This window comes from Ctenopharyngodon idella, chromosome 16 (assembly GCF_019924925.1).
Source record: "Ctenopharyngodon idella isolate HZGC_01 chromosome 16, HZGC01, whole genome shotgun sequence".
NCBI lineage: Eukaryota > Metazoa > Chordata > Actinopteri > Cypriniformes > Xenocyprididae > Ctenopharyngodon > Ctenopharyngodon idella.
Genome location: NC_067235.1, coordinates 28396557 through 28422672, shown reverse-complemented (window position 1 = coordinate 28422672; position 26116 = coordinate 28396557). Strand labels below are relative to the sequence as shown.

At 36.2% G+C, this 26116-nt stretch overlaps 2 protein-coding genes across 5 annotated transcripts in view; one reads left to right on the top strand and one right to left on the bottom strand.

The window, feature by feature from the left end:
- The first annotated feature begins 49 nt into the window (after nucleotides 1-49).
- Nucleotides 50-17230, top strand: washc5 (WASH complex subunit 5). Of its 2 annotated transcripts, none has more exons than XM_051864656.1 (29): nucleotides 50-151; nucleotides 450-699; nucleotides 807-952; nucleotides 1135-1219; nucleotides 1297-1397; nucleotides 1574-1766; nucleotides 2923-3075; nucleotides 3161-3274; nucleotides 3369-3540; nucleotides 5870-5997; nucleotides 6862-6991; nucleotides 7074-7186; nucleotides 7262-7428; nucleotides 7853-7928; nucleotides 8014-8124; nucleotides 8210-8350; nucleotides 9423-9503; nucleotides 9745-9846; nucleotides 9931-10110; nucleotides 10216-10340; nucleotides 10438-10600; nucleotides 11106-11208; nucleotides 11297-11376; nucleotides 11470-11573; nucleotides 11660-11789; nucleotides 11970-12066; nucleotides 12532-12685; nucleotides 13762-13849; nucleotides 13957-17230. In XM_051864656.1, exons 2-29 carry the CDS (start codon nucleotides 514-516, stop codon nucleotides 14011-14013), a joined length of 3480 nt encoding a protein of 1159 aa, XP_051720616.1. In that variant the 5' UTR covers nucleotides 50-151; nucleotides 450-513; the 3' UTR covers nucleotides 14014-17230. The 2 variants fall into 2 exon arrangements, with proteins under 2 accessions (XP_051720616.1, XP_051720615.1); XM_051864655.1 differs by lacking the exon at nucleotides 50-151 and adding an exon at nucleotides 193-349.
- adam22 (ADAM metallopeptidase domain 22) overlaps nucleotides 14429-26116 on the bottom strand; it is a 69753-nt gene continuing 58065 nt past the window's right edge. The window contains exons 28-31 of one of the 3 annotated variants that reach the window (XM_051864659.1): nucleotides 25091-25191; nucleotides 24922-24988; nucleotides 21442-21565; nucleotides 14429-18586 (exon numbers count right to left, since the gene is read on the bottom strand). In XM_051864659.1, the coding sequence (XP_051720619.1) occupies nucleotides 18566-18586; nucleotides 21442-21565; nucleotides 24922-24988; nucleotides 25091-25191 (313 nt within the window). In that variant the 3' untranslated portion in view covers nucleotides 14429-18565. Of the gene's footprint in view, nucleotides 18587-19010; nucleotides 19036-21441; nucleotides 21566-24921; nucleotides 24989-25090; nucleotides 25192-25858; nucleotides 25890-26116 lie in introns of those variants that run through there. The other 2 variants (XM_051864660.1, XM_051864662.1) reach the window with 2 other exon arrangements.

The following is a 26116-nucleotide window of genomic DNA, read 5'->3' as shown; positions in this document are numbered from 1 at the left end:
TTTAAACGTCAACTGTGAGACTTTTATTTTGAAGCGGTTGACCAGTACGCAGCCATTTAGCCTAAGCGCTGGGCGGAGCGACCAATGAGCTCCCCTCGTGACACCCACGTGATTTGTAAACAGGAAGTGTCTGATCTATATACTGCTGGGGGTGAGTGACCAGAATCTAAAATCAACAAACATAATTTAATCATATAAACGAATTTTATGTGTGGATTTGGCTATTATAGTGCATAACTTCATTCATAGTGAACCGTGCGTTCGTACCATTTGACCGCAGATTGATCAATTTTGAGCAATAAACAGTAGATTGTTATTGAAATATATTATGGAAAAAAATTAATTTGAGGTCAGAGTTGTGTAAAATGACTTTATGTACATCTGTAATGATGGCAGTCAATAAAGTGGTTAGTGTGGAAAAGTAATGCTTTTTTATTGAATATTATCAGATCTAGCCGTCACTGAGGAGAGACTGAATGATCAGAGAGCAGATCTGCTGTTTCCTTCCTCATCATGGTGGATTTTCTGGCAGAGAACAACCTGTGTGGTCAGGCCATCCTGAGGATTGTGTCCAGAGGAAATGCCATCATAGCAGAATTACTGAGACTGTCAGACTTTATTCCTGCAGTTTTCAGACTCAAAGACAAGACTGACCAGCAGAAATATGGAGACATCATCTGTGATTTCAGCTACTTTAAGGTACTTGTATTGTCATCTGTTATTATATCGTCTTAAATGAATTGGATCTGGTCTTTCTAACATGATCAGATGAACAAATGGTTCTGATATGAATCTTTGTATTTTAGGGTCAGGAGTATTATGAGGGTAAACTAGAAGCAAAGCCGGAGCTACAGGATTTGGATGAGGAGTTTCGGGAAAACAACATAGAAATATTGACACGGTTCTACCTGGCCTTTGAGAGTGTCCATAAATATGTTGTAGACTTGATAAGGTGCATGTTGTTTTCAAATGCAACATATCTGAAATTATCGAAACTAATTGTGCAAATCAGCACCATTAGTTTTGCTGGAGCAAATATTTATTTGACATAATTTAGTTACTTTCTCCCACTAAATCAAAAATTATTATTATTTAATCAATTAAAAAAATATATATATATTGTTTCCTCTGAAGGTACTTGGATGATCTCAATGAAGGGGTCTATATTCAACAAACGCTGGAAACTGTTTTACTAAATGAAGATGGGAAACAGCTCCTGGTAAATTTCTGCTTCACTAAATACAAATAGGAGTTAATGGAGTGAATCAGTTTATAAATGCATGTGATTTCTGTCAGTGTGAGGCTCTGTACCTGTATGGAGTCATGTTACTGGTCATTGATCAGAAGATGGAGGGGGAGGTGAGAGAAAGGATGCTGGTGTCCTACTACAGATACAGGTAAGACTATATCTTGCCTTACACCCTTGCATTTTTTGGAGATGTTTTTGTTACTCATCTGATTGGCTTCTATAACTGACAAGCAGCTCAGATGAGATGAAACATCTCAACAGATGGACAAACGGATTCAGGTGCAACTGAATAATCGCATTAAACAATATTTCTCATCTCCCCAGCGCTGCTCGCTCCTCAGGCGACTCCAACCTGGATGACATCTGCAAGCTCTTGCGTAGTACAGGATACTCCAGCCACCCGGGAGCCAAGCGGCCGCCCAACTACCCCGAGAGCTACTTCCAGAGAGTTCCCATAAGCCCCACCTTCATCAGTATGGTGATCGGCCGCCTCCGCTCTGATGACATTTACAACCAGGTAAGACAGTAGTGTGATTTAGACCGGGGGTTTCAAACTGGGGAAGATAGGGGGTCCTTGGGAAAGTTCAGAGAAAAATAGTGTCAAACACACAAACAAAAAAACAAAACATAAAGTATTACTAATAAATAGTAAATTAAATGAGATAATGGTAAATTATTTTATTCTATTGACAGATAAAATGAAACAGTAAGGTTAAAGGGTTAGTTCGCCCAAAAATGAAAATTCTGTCATTAATTACTCACCCTCATGTCATTCCAAACCTATAAGACCTTCATTCATCTCACAAATTAAGATATTTTTGATGAAATCTGATGGCTCAGTGAGGCCTCCATTGCCAGCAAGACAATTAACACTTTCAATGCCCAGAAAGCTACTAAAGACGTATTTAAAACAGTTCATGTGACTACAGCAGTTCAACCTTAATGTTATGAAGCGACGAGAATACTTTTTGTGCGCCAAAAAAACAAAATAACGACTTTATTCAACAATATTTAGTGATGGGCGATTTCAAAACACTGCTTCATGAAGTTTTGAAGTTTTACGAATCTTTTGTTTCGAATCAGTAGTTCAGAGCATGTATGAAACTGCAAAAGTCACGTGATTTCAGTAAACGAGGCTTCTTTACGTCATAAGTGTTTCGAAATTTCAATGGTTCGCATGACTTTGGCAGTTTGATACGTGATCTGAACCACTGAATCGAAACAAAAGATTCGAAGCTTCATGAAGTGTTTTGAAAAGTTAAAGAAAAAAATTGTGAAAAAACAAAATTATTAATAATAAAATAAGTTTGATAATAACAACATTTTTATTCTATTGACTGATAAAATGAAAAAATAGTTCAGAGAAAAACAGTGTAAAAATCCACACACATACAGTATATATATTTAAATATAAAATTAAATTATATATATTTATAAATGAAACACATTTGATAATGACCAATTATTACATTCTGTTGACAAATAAAATGCAGAAACTTAATAGAAAGTACATTTTCTAGTTACTACATTTTTCATATTTTTCTACATTTGCCTTATATTTATATTTTAGAAAGGAGGTTCCTCACATATTCTGGGTCTGTGGGATCAATAATTTTGAAAACCCCTAATTTAGGTGGATAACTCTTGCTTCATGTTATGTACATCTGTTCTAGGTGTCTGCGTATCCTCTGCCGGAGCACCGTAGTACAGCGCTGGCCACGCAGGCCGCTATGCTGTGTGTCTGCTTATATTTCACCCCCTCCATCCTGCACACACAACAGGCCAAGATGAGAGAGATCGTGGACAAATACTTCCCTGACAACTGGGTGAGAAGACTTTATTAACCATGTCCATTCAGAAAATGTTATACGCTTGAAATCTTTATATAGCAATATCGACTTAAATCATTAGGTTATAAGCATATACATGGGGATCACTGTGAACTTGGTGGAGGCATGGGAACCGTATAAAGCAGCTAAAACGGCCCTGAACTACACGCTGGAGACAGCCAACATCAGAGAGCAGGTATAGTCACCTGTGTTGTTCCCGTTCACACACGCGTTCGATCTAATCCAGAGTCACTCTGGGCTCACACACAGTCATTGTTCTCTCCTCTCAGGCCGGTCGATACGCTGCCAGTGTGGAGAGTTTGCGGCCGCAGGTGCAGCAGTTGTTGAAGGAGGGATTCCTGAGAGAAGAAATCGTCCTGGACAACATTCCCAAACTGCTCAACTGTCTTCGTGACTGTAACGTTGCCATCCGCTGGCTGATGCTGCACACTGCTGAGTCCGGTGAGATGTCTTGGGTCAATAAAGGTTAAACCAGCAGTTCTCAACCTTTTGGACACAGAGGCCCACATTTTCAAAGACTATATACCAGATATTTCTGGTGCTTCTGCTGTAATGACAAAGCTGCTTATTTTCAACCTTTTTTATTTACAGTAACTAGTAGTGTCAATATATTAAAATAAATAAATAATAATATATAGTTATTATATATAATAATTAAAATAATTCTAGATAATTAAAATAATTAAATTCCGTAATTCCGGAAATTTCAGTAGCTGTATGAATTTTTACTCACAAATAGCAATTTCTACCTGATGAAATATTTTAGAGCTTGAAAATTATATTCATCATAAACATTTCTCTGACTTCTTAAGATTTTATCAATATACATAACATTTCCAGGTTTAAAAATCACACTTGTAAAATCAGGCTTGTTTAACTCTTTCACCGCCAGCGTTTTTGATAATTTTTACAAAAGCTTCATGGCCCCCAGAATATTATGGTGTAAGAATATAATATAATAACCAGTTAATTTTGACAGCAAATTTTGATTTAGTTTTAGTCATAGTCTTTTGACTAAAATGCCATTTAGTTTTAGTCATATTTTAGTCATTGGAAATTGTTTTAGTTTTAGTCTAGTTTTAGTCGACTAAATATTATAAGATTTTAGTCAACTAAAATCTAATTTAGTTAAATTGTAATGGATTAAGTAAGCATTTCTCTAACAATACATAGATCCAATACACTTATATACATCTGATATACTCTCTAAACTGTTTATGTTCACTTAAGACAACCAACTGTACTTTACTCGCCAAAGTGTACGGTTTTTGACCGTTCAAGAGCAAAAACACATGAAAGAGAGCTCAATTCAGTACTTGTCAGGGGCTGAAACTTATCATTGAGGCACTATTATAGTTTTTGTTTAAAATTTTGATTAGATTTGATTTTTAGTTTTTCTGCTTTCATTGTAATTTTAGTTAAAAGTTTTAGTAATTTTATGTGTGTTTATGTCTTTTAGTTTTTGCTTTTAAATGTCTATATAGTTTTTTTATTTCTGTTTGTTATTTTAGTATATCAGGTTAAGCTAAAGCTTGGAAACTAGATGAAATAAAATAAGTTTACATTTTTTATATATTTAGTTTTTTAAATTCAGTTTACGTTTATTTCAAGTAATGAAGAATTTTTTATGGTTTTAGGTTTAGTTAACTATAATAACCCTTATACCTGTAAAATATATAGAATAATGTGTCAAATAATGTTCTTAGTCTTTCCTTCCTGTGACAAGATACAGTAGTTTACTATGAATTAAACAGAAATTAAATTAAATACAGTTTGTGTAACCAAAATAACAATAATGACCAGGAAAAAATAATAATTATAAACCTGACTCTTACTCTGAAATGTCTGCAGTCTGCACTGTAGCAGGCTGCTCATTTAAGTTCAGATGAGCGAGATAAAATATGCATTCTTACAACCGCCTAAAACATATTACCATATAAACATTGTGTAGTAAACATTGTCATCAACATTAGCAATCTCTTGGCATAAATGTGCGCTATTCATTAATTGCGAAGCAGTCTGAAGTGCTGCTGGGCGAGCCTGTAGAGCGCGTAACAGCGCCGCGTTTTTCCGCGGTTAGAACAGCACGTTACACTTTAAATGTGCGCATCTTCCACGCAGGACAGCAGTCTGGATATCTTCCCAAATATATCGTCCCTCTCTATCATTTTCGTCTCCTTTTTATTCGTTGACGAAAATTAGAGTAGATTTTTAGTCATTCAAAACGCATTTTTATTTAGTAATCGTCTCGTTTTCGTCCATGAAAAAATGTCGTTGACAAAAATTATTCGTCAACGAAATTAACACTGATAATAAGAGAGCCTCTGCATTAAACAACAAAAAAGCTTTATTCTAGCTTCGTGCTTTCCTTTTGATCCAGAGATGCTGTACTCTTTCAGAAGATGCGTAATACTGCCACCTACCGTACACAGAAAGCCGGAAAATTCTGTCAATGGCGAGGAAGCGTTGTCTCATAAATGACAGAAAATTCAGTCAATGGTTAAATATCCAGGTTTTCCAAGACCATGGAAATTCTGGTGCTTAAATAAAAATGACAGTTGTTGAGGGAGTTAGTTGAAATTTGATAATGGTCATCTTGAGGGCCCTTTGGAAGTTTGCTGAAGCCCCCTGGATGAGAACCATTGGTTTAAATGTTTTGAGCTTTAATTGAATCTATTTTAAAGGAATTATCACTTTGTAGAGTTTGTGTTCGATAAAATGCATCAAAATGCTTTTCCGAATCATTGTTGTTGTTGTTGTTTTCTTAAAGCTTATGATCCAAACAACAAGAGACTGCGTCAGATCAAAGAGCAAGTCATCAACGACTCCAAATACAATCCCAAAATTCTGTTTCAGCTGCTGCTGGACACAGCCCAGTTCGAGTTCATACTCAAAGAGGTAAATAGAAATAATCTTAATGTGTTACCTCAGCTCAAACGTCACTGTTCCTTATTTTGTCGGTTTGACAGTCTTTTTTTTATTTCTTCAAAATCTGTAACCTAAGACCAAAATGTAAAACTGTAATTCATCCTAGAGCATATCTACTAATCTCGGCACAGACCTTCAGCCTGTTCTGACTTATTACACTGTATTTTTGTCTAGTGGACTTGTAGTTTTTGTGTATTTATCTGTCTGTGAGGCCAATATAGCCTTCCATAGTCTGGGCTTTTTTAACTTTCAGGCAAGATATCATTTTCTAGATGTAGACTACTGTTCAAAAGTTTGGGGTCAGTACATTTATTTTCTTTCTTTAAAGAAATTAATGCTTTTATTCAGCAAGGACACATTAAATGTGACACTAAAGACATTTATAATGTTACAAAAGATTTCTATTTCAAATAATTGTTGTTCTTTTGAACTTAAAGAATTCTGAAAAAAGTCTATCACAGTTTCCACAAAAATATTAAGTAACACAAGTGTTTTCAACATTGATAATAATAAGAAGAAATGTTTCTTGAGCACCAAATCAGCATATTAATGATTTCTGAAGGATCATGTGACACTGAAGACTGGAGTAACGATGCTGAAAATTCAGCTTTGATCACAGGAATAAATTACATTTTAAAACAGTTATTTTAAATTGTAATAATATTTCACAATAATATTTGATCAAATAAATGCAGCCTTGGTGAGCATAAAAGACTTCTTTCAAAAACATGAAAAATCTTACCGACCCCAAACTTGAATGGTAATGTATTTTGATATGAGATCTCACATAAAAGCCTATCAATATTAATTTCTCTCGGTTTGTGTGATATTCAGATGTTCAAGCAGATGTTGGCAGAGAAGCAGCTCAAGTGGGAGAGCTATAAGAAGGAGGGATCAGAGAGAATGATGGAGCTAGCCGAGGTGTTTTCTGGGGTCAAACCTCTCACCAGGGTAGAGAAAAATGGTAAACATGCAGATTCAAAACATGGAAAAAGCACACTATTGAGATTATTGTCAGTGTGTTCATGCATTCATTTGTTCATCAGAAAATCTTCAGGCCTGGTTCAGAGAGATCTCCAAACAGATCGAGTCCCTGAACTATGAGGACTCGACCGCTGCTGGCAGGAAGACTGTGCAGCTCATTCAGGCTCTTGTGGAGGTACAAACACACCTGAACGTGTACTGTGATGTAATTCTCTTCAGTGATTTCACATGAAATTGTTTCTCTGGGAAGGTCCAAGAGTTTCACCAGCTGGAGTCGAACCTGCAGGTGTGTCAGTTCCTGGCGGACACACGCAAGTTCCTCCATCAGATGATCCGCACCATCAATATCAAAGAAGAAGTGCTAATCACAATGCAGATAGTGGGGGATTTGTCCTACGCCTGGCAGATCATTGACAGGTATTGGTGTTACATTGGCCTCTTTTTGTTTTCGAACTAATTTAAGGTTAAAGTGCACCTATTATGCTATTTTAAAGGTTCCTAATTTAGTTTTGGAGGTTTCTTGCAATAGGTTTATGCATCCAAGGTGAAAAACATATTAAATTTCTCATAATATACATTGCATAATATACCGGTCTCTCTAAACCCCTCCTTTCTAAGAGCCTCCTCTGCTCTGATTGGTCAGATGGCCCAGTCTGTTGTGATTGGTGTCAGAAACAAAACACCCATTACCATATCTGAATTTCAGCTCCAGAGGCTTCCTCAATACTTGATACACAGTGATATGAACAGTAACAATTGCGTCAGACTACGTGAAAGGTAATATCTAAAAAAGCACAACAGTTGCACTTTAAAGTTCCTTTTCCAAATGTGTTTCTCACAGCTTCACCTCAATTATGCAAGAGAGCATCAGAGCAAACCCCTCGATGGTGACCAAACTCAGAGCCACTTTTCTAAAGGTGAGTCCGACTGGCCTGTTAATGTATGACACTAGAAACAAATCCACTGCTAACTGAATCTGCTCTTAATTGTGAACGTGAACAGCTGGCGTCTGCGCTGGATCTGCCTCTCCTACGAATCAACCAGGTCAACAGTCCAGATCTGCTCAGCGTGTCTCAGTTTTACTCTGGGGAGCTGGTGGCTTATGTCAGAAAGGTTTGGAGAAGAAATGCCTCTGTATTTGCCCTGATTTTGTCCATATCTCTTTAATTGTGTTTCATGCAAACATGCTTCCTACCAGGTACTGCAGATCATTCCAGAGAGTATGTTCACCTCGCTGGCCAAAATCATCAAACTGCAGATCCATGACATTATGGAGGTGCCCACACGTCTGGACAAAGACAAACTGAAGGACTACTCTCAACTCAGTGCCCGTTATGAGGTATGACAGATACATTTGAATTCTTGAATGTGGCGGTAATGAGCCTCAGTAAGGGGCAATAGAGTTACCTTCAGTTGTCTTTGCCATTAAACCAGATGTGTTATTAATTATCCAGGAAGCCAACTATAAACATGCTTTTAACTAAAATGTCATGTGAATATTTCCTAACTTTCTGGGCAGTTTATTTAAAGATTTTATTTAAAAAAAAAGTTTTGTTTTTTTTTCTCTCACAAAATCTGTTGACTATATTTTGCAATTTTCACAATTAAGCATATTTTAAATACCATAATGCAAAAAAAAAAAAAAAAAAAAAAAACTACAATGCAAAAAATTATATATTTTAGTAATAAAGTTTCTTTATATTTATACATCAATGTAGTATAGTACTTTTTGTGCTGCCTTTAATTTATGCAGATTAAAAAAATATTATAAATGTAGTATCTTTTGTATTATTTTATTCTATATATTTTTATTTATTTACTGTCTATATATTTATATTGATTATATTTTATATTTTTTTACTCTAAATATTTATATTATATTTATTATATTTTGTGTTTTGTACTCTATATATTAATATTATTTTAATTTTACTGTCCATATATTTATATTTATTATATTTTGTGTTTTGTACTCTATATATTAATATTATTTTAATTTTACTGTCCATATATTTATATTTATTATATTTTGCGTTATTTTATTCTAAATACATATAATATTTACTTTACTCTCTCTATATTTATATTTGTTATATTTTGCATTATTTTGCTCTCTCTCTCTCTCTCTCTCTCTCTCTATATATATATATATATATATATATATATAATTTTATTATTTACTCCATATATTTTTTATATTTTGTATTATTTTATTATTTATAATTAATTATATTACTAATTGCTCAGCAAAATTCTCCACAAAATCAAGATTGTGTAGCTAGAAGTGTTTGCGTTCATATACTTAGATTACATTTCAGACCTGAATCTCTTCTTGTATAGATTTATTTTGTGTAATTATTTATAAATAATATATACAATGAAGTAACTCACTGCCCTTCTTCATTTGACAGGTAGCAAAACTCACTCATGCCATCTCAGTCTTCACCGAAGGTATTCTGATGATGAAGACCACACTTGTCGGCATTATAAAGGTACTCTAAAGATTCTCTGAATGTTACACTTTTTGATAGATCACAAAAACAGGCAGTTTCCTTCTGATGCAGACCAGAAATTTGCATTAAGAAAGTACAGTAAAAAGGGTGGATTTTGATGTCATGTTGACAATAATGTATTTGAGGTCATGTTTTAACTAACCTCATTTCTATGTTTATGGAGTATTACACATTATAATGTCACGAGAGCTCGGAAACCATGAAAACACGTCTGTTTCAGGTGGATCCGAAGCAGCTTCTGGAGGACGGGATCAGGAAAGAGCTTGTCAAACGCGTGGTTTACGCTCTGCACAAAGGCCTCATCTTCAACCCCAAAGCCAAAGTGAGCAAACCTTCACCTCGCCCTGCTGAATAATTATATTTCTGCCCTTGTGTCTTTTAGAACGTCATATTGCTTCTCTTTCAGTCCAGTGAGCTGATGCCAAAGCTGAAGGAAATGGCTGCCACCATGGATGGGTTTTATCGCTCTTTTGAATACATTCAGGATTACGTGAGCATCTACGGACTGAAGATCTGGCAGGAGGAAGTGTCTCGCATCATCAACTACAACGTAGAGCAGGAGTGTAACAGTTTCCTCAGGACGAAGGTCTTTGTAGCTTCTTATTCACATTGAGCTTCTTTTAAACCTCAGATTTTGTTGTTCATTGGTAGTTCATACTGCTAGTGTTGATTTTAAAGAGGTTCTCTTCAGATCCAAGACTGGCAAAGCGTCTACCAGTCCACCCACATTCCCATTCCTAAGTATCCGTCTGTTGATGAATCCGCCACGTTTATTGGACGTCTTTGCAGGGAAATCCTGAGGATCACAGATCCAAAGTAAGTCACAGATCCAAAGTAAGTCACAGATCCAAATTGACGGCAGAATGCCAAAAGTCTGGAGAAATGTCATGTTCTTCGTCTTTATTCCTCTCAGAATGACGTGTTACATTGACCAGCTGAACACCTGGTACGATTTGAAGATGCATCAGGAAGTGACCAACAACCGACTCTTCTCTGAGATTCAAGACACGCTGGGAACCTTCGGCCTGAACGGACTCGACAGACTCTTGTGTTTCATGATCGTGAAGGAGCTGCAGGTGAAACTTGTGTTCAATTTCTATTGAAATGCAATTAATTGATGGTTTTTTTCCTTCTAGTTACATTAATGAAAACAGTTATGAACTGTAATTTGGACACAGTCACCTCTGATAACAGATTACTCTAAATTGTAATGTTGACATGAATTTTCTGTAAAGCTGCTTTGAAACGATATGTATTGTGAAAAGCGCTATACAAATAAATGTGAATTTAATTGAAAAAATAGTGTCAAAAAGCTGTTTCAGACACCAAATGAACTTCGTTTTGGCCTGATTTTGTTCGAAATTACGTCACATCAGTTTGTTCTTCAATTTCACTTGAAGTATATCGGGGCCTTAAGGAACTGAATCATAGCAATCATAACTGAAACAAAAAGTCAGTTGAATCAATGTCTGTGCAAATATTTACACAAATATTTATTGAATACCATGACATCCCCTCATCACAATAAATGTCATTTAAATAATAATAATATAAATAATAATCTTTGTTTTTCCTTTGCAGAATTTCCTGACAGTCCTTCAGAGGAACATCCTGAAGGACAAAGCAGTTGTTGACGTCTTTAAAGCTCTGCTGACAGCTGTCAATCCTGTTAAAGGGATCGTGGGTATGTGTGTTGATGCACTACCATAAGTCTGACACTTATTCCCACAATAATGTTCTTGATATTTTTGTTTTTCTGCATCAATATTCAGCAAATGCAAGCAAAGTCTACGCCAATGCTGTGGCCAAAACCCAGAAGATTTGGGCAGCTTATCTGGAAGCCATCATGAAGGTGTTGCTTTCTTTTTGAACATTTGTTTTCCATCCATTATGTCTATTTGATTTTTGTATTTTCATGCTGAAAAAGACTATGATTCTTTCACAGGTGGGTCAGATGCAGATCTTGAGGCAGCAGATCGCCAACGAATTGAATTACTCCTGCAAGTTTGACTCAAAACACCTCGCTGCAGCGCTGGATAATTTGAACAAGTGGGTTGGGAATGTTGTTTCTTCCTTCTTTATTTCTTGGTACTTGGATTAGTTTCACCTTCTCCCTCATTGATGATCATTTTCAGGTCTCTGCTGTCCGATATTGAAGCACATTACCAGGATCCATCGCTGCCGTATCCCAAAGAGGACAACACCCTGCTCTACGACATCACCGCCTATCTGGAGGCGGCCGGAATCCACAACCCACTAAACAAAGTGAGTTCATTTTGCCATGTACTGTAAGTGATTATTTTATCAGATTTGTGTATCATTTTTTGACCTATTTTCTTTTTTGAAACAAAAAATGGCCCAAATTTCAGTGCTTCACTACCTGACGTGATATGACCTGTTAACATCAACCACATTTTGTTGTATTTATCAATCTGCTCCTTTCAGATCTACATCACGACGAAGCGCCTGCCTTATTTTCCCATTGTGAACTTCCTGTTCCTCATCGCGCAGTTGCCAAAACTTCAGTACAATAAAACCCAAGGTCTGTAACTGATTTTTCATGTTAACTATTGTTCAAAAGTTTGGGGTCAGTGAGATTCTTTTATGTTTTTGAAAGAAGTCTATTATGCTTTTTTTTTTCAAAACAGTAATTTTATGAAATATTATTTTAACACAACTGTTTTCTATTTTAATATATTTTAAAATGTCATTTATTCCTGTGATCATAGCTGAATTTTCAGCATCATTACTCCAGTCTTCAGTGTCACATGATCCTTCAGAAATCATTCTGATATGCTAATTTGGTGCTCAATAAATATTTCCTATTATCCATGTTGTAAACAGTTGTGCTGCTTAATATTTTTGTGGTACATTTTTTTATGATTATTTGATTAATAGAAAGTTCAAAGGAACAGCATTTAAAAGATTTTCTTTGTAAATGTAAATTTCTTTACTGTCACTTTTGATCAAGTAAGAAGTATTCATTGTATTTGTGCTGCTTTCACAGGGATGACGTGCAGGAAGGCAGCAGATCCAGTGGATTGGGCTCCTCTGGTCCTGGGTCTCCTGACGCTGCTCAAACAGTTTCACTCCAGATACACAGAACAGTTCCTTGCTCTGATTGGACAGTTTATTCGCTCCATAATGGAGCAGTGCACCAGGTACCTCACTTCACTGTGTGATGATAGAAGGGTGAATCTCATATCTAGAAAATAAGAAATTATATTTTGCATTAAATAAAATAGACTATTTTAGGACTCTTAAGATTTTTTGGTCACACTTTATATTAGATGTCTTTATCTACTATGTACTTACATCAAAAAATAACCACAATGTACTGCTTGTGTTTGTGTTGTATAGCAAAACAATTGGAGGTGGGATATGGGTAAGGTTAGAGACAGGTTTGGTAAGGGATGGGTCAACAGTGTAGTTATACATTTAATTACAGAAATTAATTACAGATGTAATTACATGCAGGTATTTATTAAATATAAGTACAATGTAAAAACATGTATGTACACAAAAAATGCATTGTATCAAATTATTCATTTAAATGTAAGTACATAGACACCTTATATAAGTTGGACAGATTTTATGTATATAATTTTCATTTTTTACTGTTTAAGAATAGAAATAAAATCAAAATTCTAGACTTTTTAGAATAAAATTATTTTTTATGCATTTATAAAGTAATTTTTTATCTGCATAACGGCTGAACAACAAATGCTACATTGATGTATAAATATAAGTTTTACTAATAAAACAAAATTACTATGAAATATTTGTTTGCATTACAGTAATGAGAATTAGTTTTTTTGCATTATGGTATTAAAAATATGCTTAACTGGGCTAGTTATATGGAGTAAAACAATACAAAAATAATAAATATAAATATATAGATAGTAAAATTAATATAAATACAAAGTGTAAAATAATACAAAATACAGTACATTTATGATGTAATTAATTATTAATCATTTAATCTTCTTAAAGACAGTACAACAAATACTGCATTGATGTATAAATACTTTGCTAATTAAAATTTAATCAACTTTTGATTGCATTATGGTTTTAAAAATATGCTTAAATTGTCATGAAAACAATCTTGATATTCATTTAAAGCAAGGTATAAATTATTATTTTGATTTTAGAGTGGAATCTACAGGTTTTTTAAATAAATTCTGTACTTCTCTGCATGATGGCAACAGAAGTGTCTAACAGCGTCTGTTCCCTACAGTCAGAAGATCCCAGACATGCCTTCAGATGTAGTCGGAGCGTTAATGTTTCTGGAGGACTATGTGCGTTACACTAAACTGCCCAGAAAGGTAGGAAATATTGCCATGAGATGCTGTATTCATTTTCTTTATAGACACAAATATTCCACAATAAAAATCCTGAGGAAAAGTTATTTTGGATTTCTCTCCTTTTTCAGGTGGCAGAGGCTCATGTGCCGAGTTTCATCTTCGATGAATTCAGGACTGTGCTGTAAACATGCCTGTCATAATGTCAAATCATGTTTGTTATCGTTCATCTTTCTCTTAAAGCACTAATGAAAATGAGTAATTAGCATTTTTAACATTTCAATTTTAAAACATGATCTTTTGTAGCTGTGACTGACTTTTGTCTGTCTGCTGTGGTGTAATAAATGCCATATGTGTATGTTTTGATACAACTTTTTAGCACACTTTCGAAGAATGAACTCACAACCTCTCATGATTTATTGTTTTTATAAAATGATGGCAACATCAATAATATACAACCTTATATGATTTCCCTTTTTTGCGAATATCATTCATTGGTTTAACTGTACGCTGTTGCTCATCCACTCAGAATTTAGACTTTTGAGGTACTAAAACGTAACTGTACGCAAGATTTTTTTTTTGTACACAACACAGGAGACATGATTTGAATGAAAGTTTTAATTTTTATCTTAAATATATTACAATACTGAATGGATACTGTATGAAAAAAATGAGCTTTTATCGTTTTATTTATCAGTCTATGTACAGCACAAAATGAAAGAAAATAGCCATGAAGAATCTATGAATACCAACACTGTGTACAAGGTCAGACACGAGAAGAGAAACAGCAGGCTGTGACAACGGCTGACTAGAAAAAGACGTAAATTACAGCTGCAAAACAACAACAAAAATCATTTCCAGTTAACTCTGTGCTGGATTTCAGTATGTGTGTGGGTGTGGTCTGTTTGTGTAAATATGAATTTCCTTAAATACATTCATTGACATTTTGGTTGTGTCTTTCAGTCAGGGATCAATGCGCTGAGATGCCTGATCAATTGATTAATCTGACGATTGGCATCAGACTGAAACGTTTAATTCCAGTACGAATGTGCATGTGTGTCTGACAGGTCAGGGTCACAGTGAGCAGAGTATTGCTTCAGATGGTTATTATAAACGAAAAAAAAAAAACTACATTGAATTATTGTCAGCTGAATGTTCTTTGTGTGGGTTTAGTCTCCTGATGGCATATAATGTAATTTTGCACGTAAACTGCAAATACAAACACACAGAAACAGGACAATTGTCCCACGAGAAGTACAAAGGCGACCTGAAATGAAATAAAACCTTAGTTTGCACAGAAACCTATTGCGGCATTAATCATTCTAAAGCACTTAATCGTTGTTGGGGTTAAATATGTACATGTAGTAATACTGGGGAAGGGAAAGACTTTACAAATTTTCCTTAAAAATACTTCATATGCATCATGGCGGTGTTATTCGTGGATTACAGGCAGAGTGCAAAAATCAGTGCCGACAGGTCGACCACACAGCAGACTATGTACAGATGAAAACTGCCATTACTAATACAATACTGACCAGAAGTAGGCAATCGATCAAGGCCGAATGGTCACGTGACCAGAGGGATACTGCAGTGTGAAGAGTGTCATGCTATAAACAAACATCTACCAAAAATCAGAAAACTGTGATTATGGGTTCATAACAGCTAGTCTACATAAATGCTATTCAGGGAGAGTGTGTTTAAAAAAAATCTCAACATTGATTCCTCACTAAATCTCATTAATTCATCAAAGGAAATATGTTTAGCCTTACATTCACACATCTCCAGGTTTTTTGTTGAGAATATTAGTTCAGTCACCTATGTAAAGCACATCAGCCATTTTGATTCTGAATTCGGCTTCAATTCTTACGTTCGTTTTATCCACCTTATTTTTTAACGCAGAAATATTTTTTTAAGCATTTATTAAAAGGAAAATCCACGCGGAAGTAAGCTATTTTTTGTGTTAAACGCGCGAGAAACCGTATTATCATCAGGTAAATAACTAAATGTGCAGTTAACTGAGAACTATTTGTACTGAAAAATGTTTTTATAACTTAATGGGAACATAAACAAAATGTTCTTAGAACATATGTTTGTTAGCTGGGCTGATTTGTTAAAATAACTGAAGCGTTGACGAAAATAAGGTGGATAGGCGATACGCAAATCAGTTCCTGACGTTTTTATGAACGCAGCATGTATCACAAAAAAGCCAAGTACCCAAAACAATCAGCTAAAATCACATTCCTTACGTTTACAAGAGAATTATATATAACATGAGATGATGACGATGAGGAAATGAAAGAATTACATTCGGTTGTGAACATGAGGGAAAATCAACTCAATTGAAACACCAAACTAAAGCCTCTTGCGCATTACAAAACAGAAGCTCACGGTCCTTTGCACATTTCATTTTCTCTCGTGTTGTCATGCTAGCACTTTACAACTAATCGACCATGTTACAAACTGGCGTAGAACAGCAACATTAGCGCTGATTTTAAGTCATCTTGAAATGTAAACTCTCCCTATTTTCTAAATGTACGTTTTTGATCTTATTGTGAACGATTCCCCCATTTATAAATTATTTTTGACCTCGATCTTTGACAAACTTTTCTCTGGTGACGTAAGCCAGACTTTCCCAATCATTTAGTCCGCTTAAACCCCACCCCTTTCTTACAATTGAGTGCGACCTCACATTCAGATCTGCCTCCATCCAGTCAACAACTGATCGATAGAAGTTCCCATCCTATAGTTTTTTCTATTTCTGTAATCTAATACACTTGGATATACAGTCAAACCAAAAATTATTCAGACGCTAGATATAATTTTGAGATATTTTTACTAGTGGGTGCAGGACACTATAGTTCATTTATGTAAATGAGGATAGCAAAATAAAGTAAACTGACATACCCAAAAATTCTTCATACAGTGGACTACCAGTAAAATTGATAAAAATTTGAGACCAAAAATTATTCAGACACTTTGACCTGACCATGTTTTGCTTAAGTGTTATCTGACATAATTAAGATTATTTTTTCTGACACAGTTTAACTCTGAGATCTTGTCATATTTTATTACCTTTTTTTAAACTATAGTGAATAAATTGTAATATTGTCTGAATAAATTTTGGTTTGACTGTAAGTGAAAATCAAGTGTGCCACACAAGTCCTGAAAAGTGAAGCCAAAACGTTTCGATCGCCCCCAGGTGGCTGGATGCAGTATAGCTCATAAACCCCGCCCTATCCATGTAATCGAATGGGATGTGAGAAAAACTATACACTCAAATTACACTTCGAATAATTTTTTTTCCAAAGATGATTTCTGTCATTTTAGGTAGTTTTTAATCACACTGATGTAAATTCAAGTCCTCGTTTTTTAAATAAGTTTGGGTTTAGTTAGTTATTTGATGCTTGACAGCCTCTCTGAACGAAGTAGTCACTGAGGCACCGACGGATTTGAGCTTCAACTTTAATTTCTACGTTTCCATAACCGTTTATTTCACACCGACATAATGAGTTGTTCTGCAGTAAACTGTACTAACTGATTCTGTGGGACTGTGGGCGGGGCCTTGATACCACGGCTCCACTTCATGCTCACTACTGCGCAGTCTCGGGTTTCAAGATGTCAGCACCATATTTGGTCATTGGCGGCTTCACTTTTTTATAATGGCAGAGAGTGAAGGTGCGTCGTCCAACTTTTTTTAGTCTATGGTCAAAATGCAGAACAAAAAATCTGTTTCATCACAACATTTTTAATAGCACCTTCGACTACTCTATCTGAAGTAGAAGTGTGCACATTACAAGAACGTTGGTGACTGCCATGTGCTGCTCAATCTGGGACGGATGGAGAAAACATGAAATGGCGCTTCTGTCTTGTAGCGTGCGCTAGGCTTGAGATGGATTCTGTAAATTTAGGAAGACGATCACAGGACTGACACACTAAAGCAGAAGAAAAGTTCCGCCACGCTCTCCACAACCAAACATTAAAAGCGAAAAATACCACAATCTCACATTTCACTCTGAATTATATGACATATGTACAAAATTCTCTGAGAAAAGGTGACCGTATGAACGGGGCCGGATGATGTTCTGGTGACGCGGACACGGGGGGACGTTTGAGACATGATTGAATCTTACCAGCCTATGGAGCTGTCCTTCGATACATGCGGCACCCTTGAGTGAAAGATCTTAAAACATTTGTACATCGTTACACTACAAGGAATCGATAAACATGTTTTCTCATGCATACAGCAGTAGGTTCTACAGTGACAGCGTGCGTTCAAAACAATGGTTAACTTCCTGCTCCTGCATGAGCTTCTTGCACCCGGGCAACAAGGGCACCAATCACAAGACAGCTTGTGTTTGGAGGCGGGCCAGGCTGTGTGTGGGGTCACGAGAGGGGGCGGGATTTAATGAGGGCACAAGTGGCTGCTGTTGTCTCTGTATCTGCTCAGCACGGCTGCCATTCTGGGTTTGTGTCGTGATGAAATCGTGTTCCTGAGTCCTTTTTACGAATGACAGCGGGAATGGGAATCTGATGCCGCACACCTCAACATCCAGGGTAAGACGGCTCCATGCCACAAATGCTGAACAGACATCGGAGGAGACCACGCCCAACTCTTCCATTCACTAGTCCCTTGTTTCTCCATTTGAATTCCTTATTTTCTTACTGGTTTCATTTTCTCATTCATACAAAAGCAGAGGAAAATCCTTACGGAGTTTTGCAGACCAGTTTCGAGGAGTTCTTTTATATTGACGTTTCCCACAGCTGAAAAATGAACACATGCTAGTAAATATGACTTATTTAACAAAACAACTATTCATCTGCTTTTTAGAACATATTTAATTTGTTATACACAACTTTTAGCACATATACACTTATTAAATGAACAGGCACATTAAAAATAACTATTTAAAATACACAGAACATTAAAAAAACGCAACTCGGACTGCTGTACTCCAGTCAAGCTTTAGCGATGAAAATAGTGTGCATGCTTATTATGATTATTCTGATAAACTGCGGGCAGTGCAAAAAGACGGCCTTTGAAGTGTTTTCATTGAGTTGATCAGTCTTCGGCAAGAAACGCTATACACTCAGATAACACCAAACCCTGTCATTTTCTTCTTAAGAAAAAAATACGTTCTTACATTCATTTTCATAACTTCTTTCTTAAGATTTTCGTGAATCCGGCCTCTGAACTCCTGTCAAGCCAGTCACTATGAAAAAAGTGTGCTCGCTTATTATGATTATTACGGTAATCAACAGGCAGTGCAAAAAGACGGCCTTTGAGGTGTTTTTGATCAGCGAGTCTTCGGCTATAACCACTATACAGTCAGATAACACCAAAACCTGTCATTTTTGTCCGAAAAAAAAGATGATCTTAAAGGGTTAGTTCACCCAAAAATGAAAATTATGATTTACTCACCCTCAAGCCATCCTAGATGTATATGACTATCTTCTTTCAAGTCAAGTCAAGTCACCTTTATTTATATAGCGCTTTTTACAATGTAGATTGTGTCAAAGCAGCTTTACATTGATAACTGGTACATTATTTGGCTGCACAGCAGCTCTTAAAGAATAGTGTCAATGCAGGCAGATCAAAGCACTGTTGAATAATCTTTCAGATTAACACAATCGGAGATATGTTTACAAATATTCTTGCTCTTCCAAGCTTTATAATGGTAGTGAACGGGGGGCCACATAAAGGCCTTCTGAAGCGAATGAGTTTTTGTAAGAAAAATATCCATATTTAAAACTTTATTAACTATAATAACTAGGGGTGGGAGAAAAAAAAAAAAAATCGATCCATCGATGCATCGCGATTCTCTCTCCAACGATTCTGGATCGCGCATCTGAATAAAAACTAAGCTCAAAATCGATTCTTAGCTTAGTTTTTATTCAGATGCGCGATGACGCTGAGTGTGCTTCACTGCACATGAGAGACGTGTGCTTTGTTTGATGTTACACATGCAGTGCGCGGTCTCGTCCGTCGGTATTTTCCTTACAAATGCTCTACGAAGGCATGTCGTTTGGAATGCAGTGGACTTATATATGTAAAATATGAAACTCATTTACATAAGGCTGCTTTCAATTTCAAATGCTGACGCTTTGTTTGTGAAGAGTGCTCGCACATGTGGCTGTGCCTGACTCCGTGTAAGTGGTTTAATGTACTTGCCTCTCAAAATGGTTTTATGACTCAAAATTAATGTAAACACAGCCAGTTTGGTCTTAAGGGATTAAATGGACAGGACAAACCGCATTACTTCTTATATTTCAAAAGAGATCCGTGCGTGAATGCAGCTTATTAGATCTCCCGCTGTCTATGACGACAGTAAACAAGAGAAAGAAAACGTTCAGATAATCTTAAATACTGAAAGCACTCTTTGTTTATTGCTTGTAATATGTTTCGTTGCTCCTCTTTATTATTTGCTACTTGCTTGTATGTTTTGAAGTTATATTAGTTTAAAATTCTTAACATACAATTGTTTTAATTAATTTTTTTCAATTTGTAATTATTTTAAAAAGTAGGCCTACTTATAATTACTTATGCAAGGATATGTAAATGTGAAGGATTTTAAGGTTTGTAAGTCAGTAAACGAATTAATTAATAATAATTTTTTAAAAAGTAGATCAAGAATCGTTTTGGAATCGGATCGTGACTCCCAGAATCGGAATTGGATCAAATCGTGAGGTGACTAAAGATAATAATAACTAGCTTCCGGCAGACGGCCGTACGCACCGATTTGCGGCAGACTTCAAAGTAACCTCTGACCCGACGCATGACGCAATGACGAACGCGGAAGCAGAGAGGATAGAGCAAAACAAAACACTGTTCACGAATTAGAAGTCAAATGTTGGAGGATTTCGATATAACAGAAGAGGAGCTTGAGTTTGTTGTTATCTATTTGAACCACGAGAGGCATCTAGGCTTATGCTACTTCTACATCCTACGTCATCGCATCACAGGTTACTCTTGTGGTGCAAGTCGACTTGTGCAGAATGCGTACGGTCGTCTGCCAGAAGCTTTTTTTTTAATTTATAAAGTTATAAGAATGGATATTTTTCTTACAAAAACCCATCGCTTCGCTTCAGAAGGCCTTTATTAACCCCCTGGAGCCGTATGGATTACACTCCATAACGATTCACTACCATTATAAAGCTTGGAGGAGCAAGGATATTTTTAAATATATCTCCAATTGTGTTCGTCTGAAAGAAGATAGTCATATACACTTAGGATAGCATGAGGGCGAGTAAATCATGGGATAATTTTTGGGTGAACTATCCCTTTAAGAAAATACTTAAGAACTTCGTAATAATTTTCCAATAATTGAACTTAAGATAAGGTTTGTAAGAATGTTCCTAAGAAATTTCTGAACTTCTTTCTTACAATGTTTGTGTGAATTTAGTTTACTTGCTACTAAGTGCTTCACATGATGAGTGGACAGATCATCATAAAAGCTCTAAATTTCATGCACATGCTTCTGTAGCTGCTTTCCCACATTATAGTGTAGAAAATGTAATGTGCTAAATCATAATTCTGAGGGAATTGTCTAAATATTTTTATCCTGAATACCTGTGATGTGCTGAATGATAAAAAGAGGCTGACGTATGTTAAGTCTTACCCTGGCACTCTGTCTGTTGGCCTTCCTCTCCTCATCTGGAAGCGGAGGCATGGGGTAGGGGTATCTCCGGCTGGAGGCGATGGAGCCGGTTGAAGAGGTGGGTGATTTGGCCGGTGACAGTGTCCTGTGGTATCAGAGAGATGTGACATTAGTCTTGAAGTGTGTGAACTGGATAACAGCGTCAAGATCCAGAACAAACATGGAGCGGTCACCTTTGACCCCTTGAAGAGGTCAGAGGGAATGTTTCCACAGCAAGCCATCATCCAAAATCACTAACTTCATCAGTCCTTGCCACAAAAATACCCACTGGCTCTTACTGGAGAGTGAAGCTGGGCAGATACTGCAAGCACAATGTAGTGCTTTTGGGATGTTTAACGAACAAACATACCCGGCGTCATGTGGGCTTACAAACATGGCGGACATGATGAGGTGATCAGGACAGACACAAGTGATTATCATCACAGAGAACATGGCAGCCATACGTTGATGACATCATAGGAGTGCAAAAGCGACACACATTAAGCAGCAGCCGGCATGCAGAGAGGGGACACTGAGTGTGAGAGCGACAGAACAGTGAAAGAGGAATACAATACAAACAATCATACAAACACAAGAGCTACAGTCAATGAGGCTGGTTTGGTCTTTTGATGTACACACACAGATGCACAAATACAACAACCGGCACAGAGCACCTGAGTGAATCTCACGAAAACACATCCTAGTTATATTTCAGTCCAAAATCAAAAGAAAAAAATTAGGTTGAGTAAAATTAATTACATAGTTATAGCTATATCTAAAAATAAATATACCCATTTAAAAGGATAGTTCACCTAAAAATGAAAATTAGCCCATGATTTACTCACCCTCAAGCCGTCCTAGGTGTATATGATGATCTTTCAGATGAACACAATCGGAGATATATTAAAAAATATCCTGGCTCTTCCAAGCTTTATAATGGTAGTGAAAGGGGGGCATGTTTTGAAGCCCAAAATAAATGCATCCATCCATCGTAAATATAATCCAAACGGCTCCAGGGGGTTAAGAAAGGCCTTCTCAAGTGAAACGATAGGTTTTTGTAAGAAAAAATATCCATATTTAAAACTTTATTAACCCCCTGGAGCCGTATGGTTTTTATTTATGATGCATTTTTGGGGGGCTTCAAAACATGTCCCCCGTTCACTATCATTATAAATCTTGGAAGAGCCAGGATATTTTTAAATATATCTCCGATTGTGTTCGTCTGAAAGAAGATAGTCATATACACCTGGGATGGCTTGAGGGTGAGTAAATCATGGGATAATTTTCATTTTTGGGTAACCTATCCCTTTAAGTTAATTTTTCCCATACATTCCACTCCCAAAGTCTTAGCACATTTAACCTTTTTAAAAATAGTTTTATAATTATAACTAATTGGTGATTCTAATTAATAGTAATTTTTAATTGTATTACAGTGAAAGAACTACTGTAGTATTTTTGTTGAAATGAGAACAGATTAAAGGTAGTACAAAAAATGTGTATACCTGCTTTACAATAAAAAATTATTATTTAATTTGATAATTTATTTGAATTACAGTAATGGGAATTTTGGATTTAATGTTATTTGTATTTATAATGTTTGAATAATGTCACAATGCAACAAAAACCTTAATGGGCCTAAAAATATGTGAAAAATAATTTCTGGTGATTTTGGGGTGAAATCTGATCTTGGTTTTGTGAGATGATCATATGAAAGGCATTCCTGGATACTTGCATCTCATGGTTATTGATGTTTACATCAAATGATCTACTGAATAACAAATGCCTTCCGTCTCCTTTAAAGACAAGTGGCCAGTTACATTGTGACGTATGATTGGAAGATTTCTAATGACAAACATTTAAGATTTATGATTACAAAACTGTTAATCCTTGAAATTGCAGAAATGTTCATGCACTTTAAAAAAATGACACGTTGGAATGGAATAATACACATTTAGAATATCAAAAAGAAACAAATACATTGAAATGAATGTTCGGTTTAGAGAGGATCTGCCAGCGAATGCTCTTCAAACCCTAACGCTCAGCTCTCATCTCTGAAAAATGATACTTGGTCAGGGAAACAAACAGCTGAGGAGGGAAACTGATGGATAGGGGACAGATATAATGCAGTCTGATGTTATTGTACCTAATAAAAGGTCCTTCAGTGTTTTTATTCACATCTTCTACCCATTTAGTTACATAATACTCTGATTTGACGCATGGGGTTAAATACCTGCAGGAGGAGGATGGGGAAGGAGCGATGGTGAAAAGAGAGAGAGAGAAAGGGAAGGGTGGGGGGAGAAGAGAAAGAATGGGAGAGGTAGGAGAAAGAGGAGAAAGAAGGAAGTTGGTAAAAGACAGCAGCAGCACTGACATTCTTTACGATCCAAGATGCAGGTGAGAGATCAGACAGCAGCTCAGACTACAGCACCTACACAGATATCATCAAGCTTTTTCGCTTTGTGGCTGGTGCTGGACGGAACAAAATGAAGACTCTACAAAACACAGCTGCTGTAACATCAGCATCCAATTGACCAGAAAAATTTAAAATGTGTCTTCATTTACTAATCCTCATGTCGCTGCAAACCTATATGACTTTATTTCTTTAGCGGAACACAAAGCAAAATGTTCCTTTCCATAAAATGAAACTGAATGGGGAAAGGGGCTGGTGAACTTCTAAAATGACAAAAACAGACAACATAAAATGCTGTTCTTTTGAACTTTCTGTTCATCAAAGAATCCTGACAAAAATGTATCACTGTTTCCACAAAAATATTAAGCAGCACAGCTGTTTTCAATATTGATAACATGTACTTGAACACCACATAAACATATTAGACAGAAAGACAGAAAGTCATTCAGGTTTGGAACAACATGAGGGCGAGTAAATTATGACAGAATGTTTATTTTTTGAGTGAACTATTCCTTTAAATTTTGCAGAAGAACTTTTCCACAATCACCAAGCTACGCAACGTTAAAGCACATCACAGAAGTGCGATGCTGCCTGCTAATGCATTTTTGAATATGTCTTGCTTGAGACTTGAACGAATATTACAAAATGAAGTAGTTGTATTTGTGTAGGTCAGCTGAATGTTGTTCTTTGTTTTAGTTGTGGTCAGTTTGTCACATGCGTTTGAAAAAGGAGAGTTCAAGTGCAGAAACAAGCATCAAGCTGAAATCAGAATCTGAGTGTATACTGTGTTCATACAGATGAAGACGTGCAGGTCAGTTTCGGCGTGCTGTTCGTTCCAGAGATTAAACCAATGCACACATCAATGCACACCCAAAACAAACCAGCAGTTACTCCAAACACACAGAACAAAGTTTCAACGATTTAACTTGGACACACTGCAGTACTGATACATGGCATAGAGTTTAAGACTCCATGCAAAGTCCAACATCCACCCTGTGTTTCCACATCACTCATTGTATGGTAAAGAACTATGGCAACACTGAATCTCTTACTCTGTGGAGTTGGAGCGAGGGCGGAACTTCTTTCCCTTGAGCTTCTTACGGGTACCTGTGATGTTTCCTGCAGTGACAGAGGAGACAAACATGTGATATGAATGCTGAGATTAATCTGATGGAAGCTCTGTCATTTAGAGCTGTTGTATTTATGTAGCCTATGTGTTACCTTGCCATGAGTTGCTCCTGGGTCGTCCGTTTTCACAGACGTCAGAGATGTGCTTGGCATCTGGGATTCTTTCACTCCAAGAGTGAGACAGACCGTTAGATCTTCAGACCAAAGAACAGAGAAATTCTCTTTTAAGTTCATTAAATGCAGTTACAGAGATTAAAAGGGTTCTGTATGAGGAAAACGAATGGCTGAGAGACGTCACATGGGTCATTCCTACTTAGCAGTACATTTTAATGTGCCTATAGTGTATGTCTTAATATAGTGGATAAAATATTAAAATCACTGTTATTAAAGATAGAAATCATATTAGTTGGCTTTCTTTTATCACAATATCACAACTAAGTGAACACAGGGTGATTTTTTTCTTCTAACATGGAAAACTTGGCAATATATTAAGCAATATTGCAGGGGTTTCTTAATTTTTCCTTTCTCGAATCAAAATGTCTAACAACACAAGTATTTTTGCAATTCATAGTCATTTTATAGGTTTTCAGTTTTTATTCCTGCTAATCTTGTAATTTTTCAAACAAAAGTCATATTCCTTAATGACACTATCATCCAAGTGACATCATGTACTTCCTTAAAGTTCTTTCTTAAATTATAACAACAGTATTAATTTGTAAATTGTTGTAGAGATCAAAATATACTGTAAAGCAGGTATGATCCATATCACTGTGATGAGCAGAACAACCACACTGAGATGAGCGAGATGAGCATGAGATCATGGAGACAGGACACCATGAAGACACTGACTTACTTACTGCCTCAGTATTAATGGTACTAGAGCCTGATATGACTTTAACAATAGCCAAGAGAGAGACAAACAGACAGTTAACAGCATTTTGAGCCAATAGCACAAATCTGCAGTGGAGAAGTCATCAAGAAAGCAATAAAGACTAAAAATGGCATCTTGTAGAAGGGACTGCATACTTAAACTTTAAAAAAGTCTGTGCCAAATAAAACAGGAATTATTTCATACTTTTAGTAATATAGCAGCTCAGAGTCAAAAGCATGAATTGGCCC